This window comes from Electrophorus electricus, chromosome 7, assembly GCF_041902795.1.
Source record: "Electrophorus electricus isolate QZ-2024a chromosome 7, ASM4190279v1, whole genome shotgun sequence".
NCBI lineage: Eukaryota > Metazoa > Chordata > Actinopteri > Gymnotiformes > Gymnotidae > Electrophorus > Electrophorus electricus.
The window spans coordinates 7935628-7949260 of NC_137503.1; the positions used below are offsets into that span (position 1 = coordinate 7935628).

Consider the following 13633-nt stretch of genomic DNA (forward strand, 5'->3'; position numbering starts at 1 on the left):
TGCCACTAGCTGGCAATGGTGTCCTTCCTGGTATTCTGGGTGTATCCAGCTGTACATAGCCAGCTGTACATACCCAGCTGTTGTCTGAATCTGCATGTAGGTCACATGAACTAGCAAGATTCTGCTTTTTATGTGTCAACTTAGTGAGGTGTCAACTTAGTGTAGTGAATTATGAATCAGTGCTCAGCAAAAATAAAATATGCTGCCTTGTTCAAATTAACCCTGTACTAAAGACACATACATGTACCGCAAGACATTTCCACTGTGAGACTACTGTGTGTGCATACACATGAATGTGTTTTTGTGCATGTGAGTGTGTTTTACCAGGAGAGTGACTGAAGGAGTCAGAGGAAGCATCTGATAGTGAATGGAGAGAAGCAGCTCGACTGGCACTGCGTGTCACAGGGCCATTTCTCACAGGAGGCTGCAGCACACGCACACACACGCACACGCATGCACGCACACGCACGCACGCATGAGCAAAGCTTCCTGAGCAACAACAGGTACAAGCAAAGTGATAAGGAATGGAGAATTACTCGGAATCTTGTAAAATCGGAGTAGGATTCATCATAGGTTTTGTGGTGTGCCTCCACCAGTGTGGCGATGACCTCACGCTGCTCCTCAGTGAGGCGTGGCTTCCGTGCCTCCCTCTGTGCCTCCTCCTCCTTTCTCCTCTGGATCAGATCCTTCTTCCTCTGCACCTCCTCATCAGTCAGGATAACTAACAGGGATATCCCATAATTATCAATTGCAAAAGACCATGGAAAGGTAAAAAAGGGAAAACGAGACATCACAGTGAAGCAGAACACCAACCAAGCCAAGATTCTGTAGTTTGTGGAGAGGCTGCACTGTTGCAAGGTGCGAAACGCATGTAATTACTCACACTCCTTCATCATGCCAATGTCCAGACAGCGTTTCAGCCTACAGGCCTGGCAGTGCCGGCGGTTGTCTTTAGTGATGGTGCAGTTCCCGCTAAATGGGCATGTGAAACTGGCCTTGCGCTTCATACTGCGTCTGGCACACAGTTAAATTCACATTTTAGCACCAGCAATTTGACATGTTTGCAGTATCATGTAATGAGGGCTTAAACTACATTTGTGTGTGTGTGTGCGCGTGTACCGAAAGAAGCCCTTGCAGCCCTCACAGGTCATGGCATTAAAGTGGAAACCAGTGGCTTTGTCTCCACACACGCCACAGATTCGTGGAACATTCCGATCAAATTCATCAGGCCCCTGCGTGGAAGTACTTACAGAGGACTCCATCACTACAGAGGAGAAGAGAAATAGAAAGAAAGAGCGAGAGTGAGAGAGAGGGAGAGGGAGAGAGACTTCATTATGTAGTGGGTTTACTGATTTACAGACTGAGGGGGAGGAGCTGATAGAGGAATTGACTGTACGTAACAGGTAACGCAGCTGGAAATCTCCCTGTTCTTTAACATTGACCAATATCAACACAATCACAAATCATAACTGACAAGCTTTAGCACAATGTTGAATAATTAAGAGTACTTTAATAGAGCTGTAAATCATCTGAACAGCGACACAGTCACGGGTACAACAGTCTACAAACTGAGAAAACATCCGATGCAAAGGAAAGATCCTTGGAGAAAACAGCGCTGATGGATATGCACATGGGAAATGAACATCCAGAGCCAAGGTGGAATATTGACGAGCTTCACTTTGAAAAAGAAGAAGGGTAATCCAAGACAGAAAGCATGTTTCATTGATCAAAGTGAAATTTAGGAGCATGGTACTTGGATTTTCATTATTAGTTTATTATATTTATAGAGGGTGCTCAAATTCAATCTGCCAATTCTGCAGTCGTTATTTCATGGTAACAACTCAGTGCTGTTTGTTATCTGTTCACTGAAGTACCTGGGCTGAGCAGCTCATCAGCATGATCAGTGTTGGATATAAACATCACCGGGTGACGAGCACGAGTCAGCCCATCATACCATTGAAATCACACTGAAGTACAGAGCTATAATAATCTACCCTAATGATCAATACTCATACCATGATAAATCTATATTGACACCACTGACACAATAGTATGATCATCTGCACTTGTGTATGCAGTTCTCTGGCAGCCTTAGAAGCACATTTTTGCTCTATTGCAGTGTATAGCGCCACTCAGCAAGCAAACAAGAGCAACGATTACCTGCTGCAGTTGTGCTGAGACACAGCAAAGCTGTCTGGGGATCCCAGAGAGCTGGGATGGGAAACACTGATCTACATGATACCGTGATAATCATGTTTTAGGCCATTCCACAAGTGAGCAGAACACCCAGAGTGACAGGCCTGGTGTTCTGCAGGCCGAGGGATATGTGGTTGTCTGCCGCAGACCTGCTGTTCTAAGGGGGGGTAGGGGGTTGTGGTAGAATTGCACCACCCTTGCCTGAGCGTTCAGAGAGCCATTTACAATCCGCAAACAGGAATGGCGCAGCCTAAACAAACACACTGCAGCGTGACCAGTGACGTCACCGAATTCCAGGTTCTGAGGAAATTCCAACTCTCATGGGGGTCGCGGGAAAGGTGGGGTTTTCAAATAACCGCAGTATGTCTTCCGGTGCATGTGCTGAGAGGCCCATAGTAGTCCTTTTACTGTGCCCTTATAGAAATGCTACTGCAGATTTCCCTACATGCACACACACAGTTGCCTTGTATGATGTGCAAAAGGGCCTGAAAACTGTAACCACATGCATGCATGTACACACAGACAAAAAACACATGCACGAACATGCATATATGCACACACAAACATAAGCATCAATCAGCATGATCAGAGCAGAAGTAAAGTCATTTGGCTTGATTACTGGTTCCTAACAGACTGACCCACACTTTCAGCAGCCTGTGGGGAACCTCTTAAATAATTAACCAACCTATTATGGCCAAAGGTGCAATACACACACTAACACAAAGCTTTTGCTTGACATTAATAATAAAGCACAAAATAATTTAACTTATATCCCCCACCCAATATCTGCCAATAGCATTGTTAATATTCCAGATCTCTTAGGTTTATGCACAAACACATGATGAAAACTACAAAATCTACAAAGAAATCTTCCTAAACATCACAGAAAATAAGATTTATGTTCTATCTTTGGTACTGATACTGTAGAAGATTTGTCTAATATGATCACAAGAAATGCAATATGGAATTTTGTGCATATCATGCAACTACAGGAAGAACGTGTTCCACTATATGTCTACAGGCACACTGAAGACAGAGCCTGTTCAAACCTGTTTACAGTCACATGAAGTTCAGCTGGCAGTATCAACAACAAAAACAACAACAGCAATGACTCCATCATTCAGACATACATTAGCACATCTGATTAGTTTACTGCTAGTTTACTATGTTCCACTTACACCACTGATATTTCAGATTATCTACAAACACGTGGAAGACATTTCAGCTTGTGATAGCTTGACGCACTACTACACTAAATATGGCATAATCAGCATTCATTAAGATAGTACGGAGTTAACCACATAGCTGCCTGTGCCGTGAAAACAGGCAGAGCCTCATTCAGCACTTTGACCCCAATCCGAGTGACGCGGCTTATAGTGTCATCACTTCCACGATCAGGCCCTTGCTTATAGTTTCACATATATCACACCCTGAAATTCTTTTTCTGTGTTGTAGTTGGGAAACAGAGGGGAAAAAAAAAGAAAAAAAAGACACCAGTATTTTGCTGTTTTGTGTCTCTGTCACTGTGATGGACACTTTGTAGCACACTCTAGCTCTAACACCATTTCTCTATTCACCCTTGGTTTATTAGAAAAGGCGATAAAGTGAGCTATACAAAGGAGACCAGATTGAAATTGAGAAAAACAATGTGAAAGGTCAAGGCTTTGGTAGTCATTTGGTGTGTAAGAGTAGATTCCTAACATAAATGTAGCTAACAATGGCTATAGTCCGCATCAGAATATCGCAATAATAAACCACAATAGGCTGTCATTAAGACTGACATTTACCATGGTGTGTCAAACAGTGGAAAACAACAAACAAAAAAAACGCCAAAGCACTTAACAATTCAAACCTTAATGAATGGGCTATCGTACACGAAGTGGTAAGATGTATGCAGATAAAGTAACAGAATCTCTGACAGAGGAAACATAACACACATGTGCAGACACACGTGACAGAGGAAAGATCAGACACACGTGCAGCTCGACATATTAATTTTAAATTTACTTCACTGTCACTCATTCAAGACCTTAAACAGTATTAGGTTCGAGTTATTGACAAACTAAACCTTCTTTTCATTGTACTGTGTGCCTGGGCATATATAGCTCTTACAAACAACAGGACACTGGTGGAGAGTAGGAGCGGTTTCCTCAATGTACACACCTGTGAGGACCTCTTTACACTTAAGACTTTTCTGGAAGACAAGACAGCCTCTGTATCATCACCAACAGCTGAAGAAGCTCCACATCTCCTCAGCTCTCCAGAAGCCCTTTCATGCCATCACTTTAGAAGGTATCTTCACTAAGAACATCACCTCTCGGTAGGGTAACTGCTGTGCAGAGAGTAGTGAGGGTTGCCAAATGAATACTCAGGTCAGCACTGCCCAGCATGCACGCCATCTACACCAGGAGGGAGATGACCGAAGACGTCAAAGTGTCCCACACACACCAACAATGGTCGCTTTCAGTGGGTGTGATCTGGAAAGCATCTCCATAACCACCTGGCCAGGACCAAGAGGCTAAAGAGGAGCTTTTTCCCCTTAAACCATCAGATCCTAGAACTGGTGATCTCACTCTTCAGCTCCTCTGTAAATGACACTATATACACACCCACACCAGACTCCTGGCACATCCGCATATACACAGGATGTTTAAGTGTGCATACATATGTACATTTATACACATTTCATATTTGTTTTTTTGTATGCTCTTGTTTTGTCTTACACACCCCTTACCCTGTATCTCACCATTGTTAAATTTATTGTTTTGCTACACAGTCTTCAGAGCTGCATTTCAATTCACTGCACCTTTTTATCTGCTATGAACATAACAAATATTTGAACTGAACTTAAGTGGAATGAACAATAAACCTTTACCCAATAGAACCCTTTTATTGTGCCCATATTTTTAAAGACTTCCTATAAATATTAATTTCTGTTTAAAATCAATGCGTGTAATCCTTCAGTGTTGAATCTAAAAGATGAGAAAACTGTTTTGAGGGCTAAACGGCTACAAGCAGAAACACTGACAGATTTACAGCTGGAGGAATGACAGACACATACTTGCAGACACATGCACTTAAAAACACTTCTACAAATGATCAGAAGACTTCAGGAGTGATCAGAAGATCCATAAAGCACTACAATCAGAAGGAGATACGGAGACAGACGAGGAGAAGCACATTGCCCTGCACCATTCCTTCACAGTACAACAGTCACTTGATCGCCTCCAATTCCAGATCCACTGCTCAGCACACCAAAGCGATGTTTGTATGTGTCTAATACTCAGAGCCAGTTGGGTCAGTTCGGCTCCAGAACACATAAAATTTCGCTGTCCTTAAACGAACCCTGCAACTAAGACATAGCCAGACACACACATATGCACTTATACACTAGAAGTTTCCCTCTTTCTCTCTCTCCTCCCTCCATCCCTATAACACACACAAAAACACAGCAATTCCACAAATTTAGGTCTAGGCTAGGCAACACTCTGGAAGAATATTTTCCAGTAAACGTCTTGATTTTTCCTAGAACAGCATTGGCAAAATAAGCTTATATTACAAACATGGAACAAATCTCTAGCATCAGAGACATCTGTCTGAACACCTCATGACAGGGTGATCAGGCAAGTGATGTAACTCCCTCTGCCTTTAATTCAGGGTATCTATTTGTTATTAACACAAGTAAACTGCGATTTGGTAAAGATTTATAAAATGTGTGTGAATTATTGACTTGCATTTAATGTCAATGTTTTGAAAACCAAGGACCATTCATTGTTGTTTCATTCCTTGTGAACCCAGTCACTGAAAAACAAAGTATACATAGTCTAGACTCACATTCTATGTATAGTCTATCGTCAATGGATAACCACATGACTTACCATTAAATAATGAATTTTGGACTTTAATTTTAAAATTTTAAACATTTAAATGCTCCTCTCTATTAAGTGACAGCATTTATTTAAAATGTACCTGAACTGTCCAAAATGTACCTGTGGAATAGTCTCACCTGAGTTTCTTACAATGACCTCAATGTACAAGCACCTAATCTAGCAGTAATATTTAAAAGCAAGGCTCACTAAGTTACATGTATCTCACTTTGAACTGACAAGAGCCAAAGGTCTGCTCTTCACCACATACGTAGCTCACTTATACCTTCAACTAGGAGTCTCTCAATAACTTCAGTACACATTCACACTGTGCAATACAGGAGCACTAGCACACATTACAAGAAAGGGTGAATGACTCCTCCTTCCATTTTCCTCCCTTTCCCCTCCTTCCGTATGGGGGTCCCTCAATCCCGTGTCCAATCCCAGTGGTCTGCACGCAAGCACACACACACACACACATCCACGCAGGCGGCTTCCCCTTCGATGGGCCTCTGTGCAGGGCTGCAGTCAAGGCCTCACAGCTTCTTTCTAGAGTTACAGAAACTGCACACAGACACACAAATTCCAGCCCTTAAAATGCACATGACTACAACAGCAATGAAAACATGCGATCAAACTCCACGTTCCAAGACAAGACAAGACCTTCATCAGCAAAACATGTCAACAAATTCAAATTTAATCACCATAGTTAGGTTTCATACTGAAAAGGGGAAGTTAGGGTGATATGAGCACACCCAAGCTGCACGTGGGGCCTAAACTGTGTCTTCAGCCTGTCAGAGCTAGAAATCAGAGAAACTAAAAATCCAGCTTTGCTAACTCATTGTGAGGGGACACTAGAACTGAAAGGCACGATATCATAAAAAGAAGGAAAGAGACAGAAAGGTGTGTGTGTGTGTGTGTGTGTGTGTGTGTGTGTGTGTGTGTGTGTGTGTGTGTGTGTGTGCGAGAGAGAATGAGAGAGAAAGATGTGAATCCAAAATATCATAACTAATTCTGACAAATGATTGGCTCATATTATGCACCTTCACAACAAATGAGCAAATCACAGTCCCGTACTACAATAGAGCAGTGGTCAGAAGTCAACCACTGCTGGTTTCTCTCTCACGCTCACTCTCTCAATCACTCTCTCTCTCTCTCACACACACACACAACTTTATCTGAGCATTACAAATGTTTTCAGTCAACACAACAACAGCTACAGAGCTTGACAACTCACAAGAGAATCATCACTGACCTAATACAGCAACATGTGCTTGTGTGGCCAGGCACATAGGATCTAATTCTCCCACTGTTTAAGTCAATGTTAAAAACTGTTTAACATCCACAGAGCAAGCTCAAAGAGGATGTTCCAGTCCCATAGACATGTTAAACAAACTATGTATGCTAAACAGCAGAACAACTAAAACATCTGTACCACAGTGTTCAATACAGCATTTTACAAGAAAACACTGCAATAAGCTAACTGATACAAAGAAACAGTTTCACTTAATTACAAATGTATTAAATGTCAATAACTGCAAAAGACGAAATGAAAATCTTAAAAAAACAGCAGCAAAGGGACGTTGTGTATTCCAACAAGTTTAGAATAATCTCGTCATTATTACTGTCCATGATAGATTCGTAGATTTATAAGATAGGATAATGTGCACGTCTATTTTTGAGAAGATTTGAATAGCTCTTATTTTGGCGAGCTTCAGAGTCGAAAAGGAAAGTAAGTACAGCACGAGCCTTTACACTACTCATTCATTCGCCAGTGAGTTTACGAAAAGATTGTTTTTTTAATTACTGCAGAAATTATTGCTTTACTCGTATTAATACAGAAATGCATTTGTTGATACATATTACAGATCAAAAACTAATATCTAAAGTTTGTAGCAGGAAGGGAAGTTTGCAGTTTAAAGTGTCTATATGATGTCGCACTTGCAAATGGCTGCAACGAGGCGACTGTGAGGATGTAACGTTAATGTTAACAGAACATAATTAAAATAATATAAATATATTTACCAGAGCTTTCTGCATGCCTTTAAACTAATTATTTTTCTTCGTAATTAATTTTCCGTCGGGAGTGTTTCTTCTTGAGGCGTAACCAAGTTTTCCGAGTTGCCTAAACCATTTCAGTCTATACTAACACGTAACCTACAATCAGTGCATTGTGACAATTTAAAGTTAGATATAAAACAAAAAATATTATATGCAGAAATAAAGACGAAATCGTTATGTTACATTTAACAGTCTATCTAACACATTTAGCTAGCTAGCCAGGTCTCGTATGCCAAGTTCGCAGTCACTTGCGCAGGTTACCTAACATTAGCGAACAAACGCGAGCAGCTTTTATGTTGAGTTGCCTGGGCTGATACATAATTGTTCGCTTGACTTTGATCACAATCACAGTATAGTAAACTGGTTGATCCATACCTGCCTATAACTTTCCGATCAAGTGCGCAGTGACTTTCGTTTGCTCCTGTTGCCCTTAACTTGTAAATCTTTTTTTGTGCCGTGAAGTTGGCGCCAGCTCACATGCTAGCAACGCCAAGGAACGGAGAAAACACGCCCACCGTCTCAGCAGCGAAACCCGCAGAGGGTCGCCTCGCAGCGCGTCAAGCAGCACCGTAACACCGCACACGGGAACGTTCGGAAATGGGTAGCTAGCTAAAGTGATGCTAACGTGTTATTGTTGCAGGCTACGGAGCTTTGCCACACATCCCATTCAGATTTGTTGCATATATGTTGATATATCGCGCTCACAGACCAAACGATGATCCTATAAAGGTTCCTTTCAGCGCAGGCAATGATATCCCGTCATGGCTTTCCGGAGGCAAAACAAACTTTGAACCCACGTTAGTTAGGACTGCAACAATGTTGAACTTAGACCTAAATAAATGGTGCTCGCTGGAATTACGCCCCGCCTAAGCTCTACCCTGCACGGCCTCCAATAAAAACGCCCCGCTGTAAGCGTACGTCCGCCGTTTTGGTTAATGTGACATCCACTGCCACGCGCGCACTGCTTGGTAGGGATCGACGCTTGTAACGCGCGTGGGGACAACTCCCACATTCCATCTACACACACATACGCACGCACGCACTCGAGGGGTGTGTCATGACGTCACAAGACAAAGAGGTAAACAACTGAGTACACGTGAGCGACGGCGAAAACGACATCATTTTTATGGTTAAATCATAAGCATAAGCGACACTATGCAGTTCAGCACCATAAAGGATGACTAGCGCAATGGCTGAGCTGATATTTTGCTCTATGACTTTATAATAAGTCCAATAAATAAAGGACATGTACAGTAGACGTATAGTTGCTGGATGTTTTGAATGGTGATGTGGGTCATTGCGCAGAAGGGTTTATATTTCATTTGGGTGTGTCTGAGCCTGAGCTATAATGCAGTCGTAGTCGTATGCATGCATTGGAAGGACTAAATTGCCTTTGTGGGTTTGTGTGTGTGTGTGTGTGTGTGTGTGTGTGTGTGTGTGTGTGTGTGTGTGTGTGTGTGCGTGTGTGTGTGTGTGTGTGTGTGTGTGTGTGTGTAAGTGAGACAGCGGGAAAGAAAGAGAGAAAGAGAGCACTCATGTGACAGCGTGATTGTCAGTTTCATGGGGGAAATCCAGCCCTGTGGCACCTAGGAGATGGGGGAAGGTGTTCATGTGTGCAAGCGTGTATGCATGTATCTTTGTGTACTGTATATGTGTGTGATAGGGTTATGCCAAGGGCAGAGCTGCTAATCTGGTGTGAGTGACAGACAATGAGGGGACAGGAAAAAATAGCTGATGTGGAGGAATCTACAGTGCCAAGAAAGATGGTACAATTTGTAGTGTGTGTGTGTGTGTGTGTGTGTATGTTGGGGATGGGGGCTGATGCCCTTCTTCTTACAGTGTTTTTCATTTCAATATGTAGCAAATACAGGAATGCCTTCTTTAGACTTATCAAAGTATTTGACTTGGATATGTTTATATCTTTGACAACACAGATGAAAGTGCATCTGTTTCAACCTTCTCTGTCTAACAGTGACACACAACCATTCTTCTCCAGGTCACAACCCTGTTCTGTCTGCCATTCTTTAATAATGTGGTCACCATTGCTCTGACAGTGAGGAGATAAAGGGCCAATGTGTCATTTTGTCTCAAGGTTCAGTAACATATTAATTTGTTTTGCTGTTTTGTTGTATTGTACCAATGTTCCATATGTGTTGGTTCATAATTTAAAGAGTTGGGATTTATCAAGTAGATGTGGTGTGCACTCAAAGGGCATTAAATGAAAACTGATTACTGAGCTCTAACATCAGATGGCATGAAGAACCCATTTCTGTCTCTAGGACAGCTTTAAGTCTTTCCTTCTCTTGATGGAGATGGTGTTTCAAATTAAAATATTCTGTTTTATTTCAGAAAATCACATAGCACATGTGTACAATTAAACAAGATGACATGGGAAGTAGAGACCTGTCATTCACATATTGCCCTGACAGTTCATTCCAAAGGTATTCTCACTTTATGTTGAGTGAATGCTTTAATTGTTGATATTGCACTGAACTCAAAATATAGAATCAAATGTATCATTAAAATATTAATTTTGTGCCACTAAGCTGCTTGGAACTAGGAACAATGCCCTGCACTGAATTACAGTGCCAGTTTTAATACAACAAAAAGACACATTTTGGTTTTATGTGGTCTGGGGCAAATCATTATTACAATTTCAAGTAAAAGTATTTAATTAATTTACTTCTTTTTAGTCAAGAAGACAAGTCAGTCTTAAAAAGTTATTTTTGTGTGACTTTGTTTTAGTAGGATGGTGAATTAAAAATGGTGTGAAAGGTTGAAAAGCCTTCCAGGATGTTATTGTGGAGTCCTACAGTTATCTTGCATGTTTCTGTTTTGCTCTATTTATTTCTTAGTAATTTCCATTATTTCCATGCCAAACTCTGAAAAACACCTTCATAAACATAAATTGGAACTGTTAGTAAGTTCATAAACATAAATTGGAACTGATCTCCTACTGTCATTTTAAGATCCTAACCCTTCTTATTCATAATCACAACATAGAGCTAAGTAGACAAGCTGTAATTGGCTTTCTGCATAGGTGCAAACCTTTGTACTGTTCATAATCTACCGCATACTGTCACTTACATTTGTGTACCTTATCAATTTTACTGGGTTGCTGTGTCATGTATAAATGCTCAGATTTAGCCTACAACCTGTGTTACAATAAACCGTGTTGTATGCTACGTGTATTTATGCCCTCAAGAAACGTTATTCAATTAGCCTACACTATAAATCTTTACATGGATGGGATGACAAAGTATTTCTTAACTCTTGAAATGAGACGGTAAAATTAGACCGTACACCATTCTGTGTGTGCAAACTTAAACAACTACATGCGATTCTTTATGAACTGGTAATCCTTCCTCTCTGAAGATGGCAATTTAAACATCGCAGTAACTGTTTTTAAAATTATTTACATATAATTTAGCTTTCTCAATTTAAAAGGCAACGTAATATTTTAAATAAGTGTATACTTATTTAAGTTACTTTCCCAGAACAACGGATGTAACTTTCAGTATCCACGCTATCCCGTAAAGTCCGCGAAATGCACATTTTGAGTGGCAAAGCAGACAAGCGAGACAGATATCCGATGCTGTAGCTATTTAGAAAAAAAGAAAATGCGAACTAGTTTTTTGAGTAGGTCTTGCCACAGCATGCCTTTTGCTAGCTAGCTATCTTAAAATTCTACCCTAACCCTTTTAGTCTGTATGCTAACCTAGCTAGCTATCATAATACGAGGGTTTATATAAAAGTATACATTTAGTTATCAAGATGTTTATTTGAACTACTGCAGAATACCGTGCTAATGTATATTAAAATGTTAGAATACTATGTTTAGCTAAAAACGACAAAATGCATTATTAGTATAGCAGAAAATGGCTCTTGCCGGACTGTGAAGTCGGAAATGGATGACAATGTTAGCTAGCTTGCTAGGTTTACCTAACGTTAGTCTGTTGACATTGCTCATTACAATGAAGCTATCCCAGCGTTCACGGAAGCTGGTATATACGATTGACGGCGGTTTCTCGTCAAGTTAAGCCATATACAAGCCATTTAAATGAGATGTTTTGTGCAATACAATTACAAAATAGTGTTTGATAACATTCGCTAGGTGTACGCATGGTCCCATGGTGTAATGGTTAGCACTCTGGACTTTGAATCCAGCGATCCGAGTTCAAATCTCGGTGGGACCTCGTCCTTTTGAGGAATGACCTTTGAAAGGAATAATGACACGATACCCCATTAATTTAGAAGTATGGTGTGTTGCATGCTGTATCTTAATCCGCCAAAAGGACACATATAGCTCATGACAAAGCATACAACCTATTAGGCAATTTATTGTGTATAAAACCTGCTTTGAAATCTGAGTAACTTTTTTTCTTTATTTTATTTTTTACATCGCTTGATTTACTCATATACTTTACATTGTGATAAGCTTTATAAAAGGTCAGTCCACCTTGTGTTCAGAATTATTAGGAGTGACAAACATTTTGTAACTCAGGTTCATATAGATTTTACAGGTTAAAGTGCAATAGAAATCATCTAGGCCTACTTCCTGTTTGGCCCAAACATTTGAATATGTGTTTGTCATAGTGCCTATAGCAATGTAAAGTAAACGTAGGCCACTGCTGTCTCAACATATATTTGGGTAGTGGCCTATTCTCACCACAGCATTAACATTGATATGGTAGTGGTATGGCTGTTGGAGTTGAGTTGGCACAAGTTTTTCAAGCCCAGCTTTGTTGCTGGGGTTTCTACACGTGTCAGACACTGACAGGGGTAGAGGATGGCTAACACAAATTGTGTGACAGATGGGCTATATATTCTAACAAATGCCCATAAGGTAGGCTGTTGGCTGTTAGATGTATGAGGGCTGGTGGTTGGTAGATATATGCTCTCTATGCAGTGGTATAATAGGCCAAAAGAAAGAGAAAATTTACAACAAAAAATCTCACACTACTAATAATTAAAAGCTAGTAGACAGCGATCTGAGTTATGTATCAGATTTATGAGTCTCAGAGATCATTATGGAAATGAGTCTCATTATATGCTTTTTTACTTTTAGCTAATTGATCCCAACTGTTTTAACAGTATATCACCAGCACTGCATTCTTAAACTATCACATGGATTTTACCATGTGCTGTTGCGTGGGCTGATGGCTGAGTGTGTGAGAGAGAGTAACAACAAGCCTCTTGTACAGTACTAAAACCCCTCGCGGGTAGATTTCTTCATTTTTGGACAGCAGAGGCATCTTATTTGAAAGAACTGGCTTCTGAAAGTGGAATGGGTCCTCAGGAGTGGAGAATAAGAGGTATGCAATAATGTGTTCTACCTATAGGGTAGCACATTCATTGAGCAAACAGAGAAATAGTGATTCTCAGAAAATATTTCAGTTCAAGGTAAATATAGCTGAGTGATTCTATGTAGTATTGTTATTTGAGGATGAGTCGAGATGATTATTGGTGTAAAAAATATGGGATTCACTCAATTCAACACTTCAGACAAA

General features: G+C 40.7%; 1 protein-coding gene and 1 non-coding gene across 8 annotated transcripts in view; one reads left to right on the top strand and one right to left on the bottom strand.

Moving 5' to 3' along the window:
* Positions 1-9111, bottom strand: part of vdrb (vitamin D receptor b) — an 11710-nt gene extending 2599 nt beyond the window's left edge. Inside the window, exons 1-7 of one of the 7 annotated variants that reach the window (XM_081717126.1) lie at positions 8499-9111; positions 8088-8202; positions 4360-6626; positions 1120-1264; positions 884-1014; positions 537-721; positions 325-424 (exon numbers count right to left, since the gene is read on the bottom strand). In XM_081717126.1, the coding sequence (XP_081573252.1) occupies positions 325-424; positions 537-721; positions 884-1014; positions 1120-1262 (559 nt within the window). In that variant the 5' untranslated portion in view covers positions 1263-1264; positions 4360-6626; positions 8088-8202; positions 8499-9111. Of the gene's footprint in view, positions 1-324; positions 425-536; positions 722-883; positions 1015-1119; positions 1265-4359; positions 6627-8087 lie in introns of all 7 variants that reach the window. The other 6 variants (XM_027005581.3, XM_027005580.3, XM_081717125.1 and 3 more) reach the window with 6 other exon arrangements.
* Positions 9112-12247: 3136 nt separating this feature from the next.
* On the top strand, positions 12248-12319 carry trnaq-uug (transfer RNA glutamine (anticodon UUG)). The gene has a single exon. It is a non-coding gene; the product is annotated as a tRNA-Gln (tRNA).
* Positions 12320-13633: the final 1314 nt, after the last annotated feature.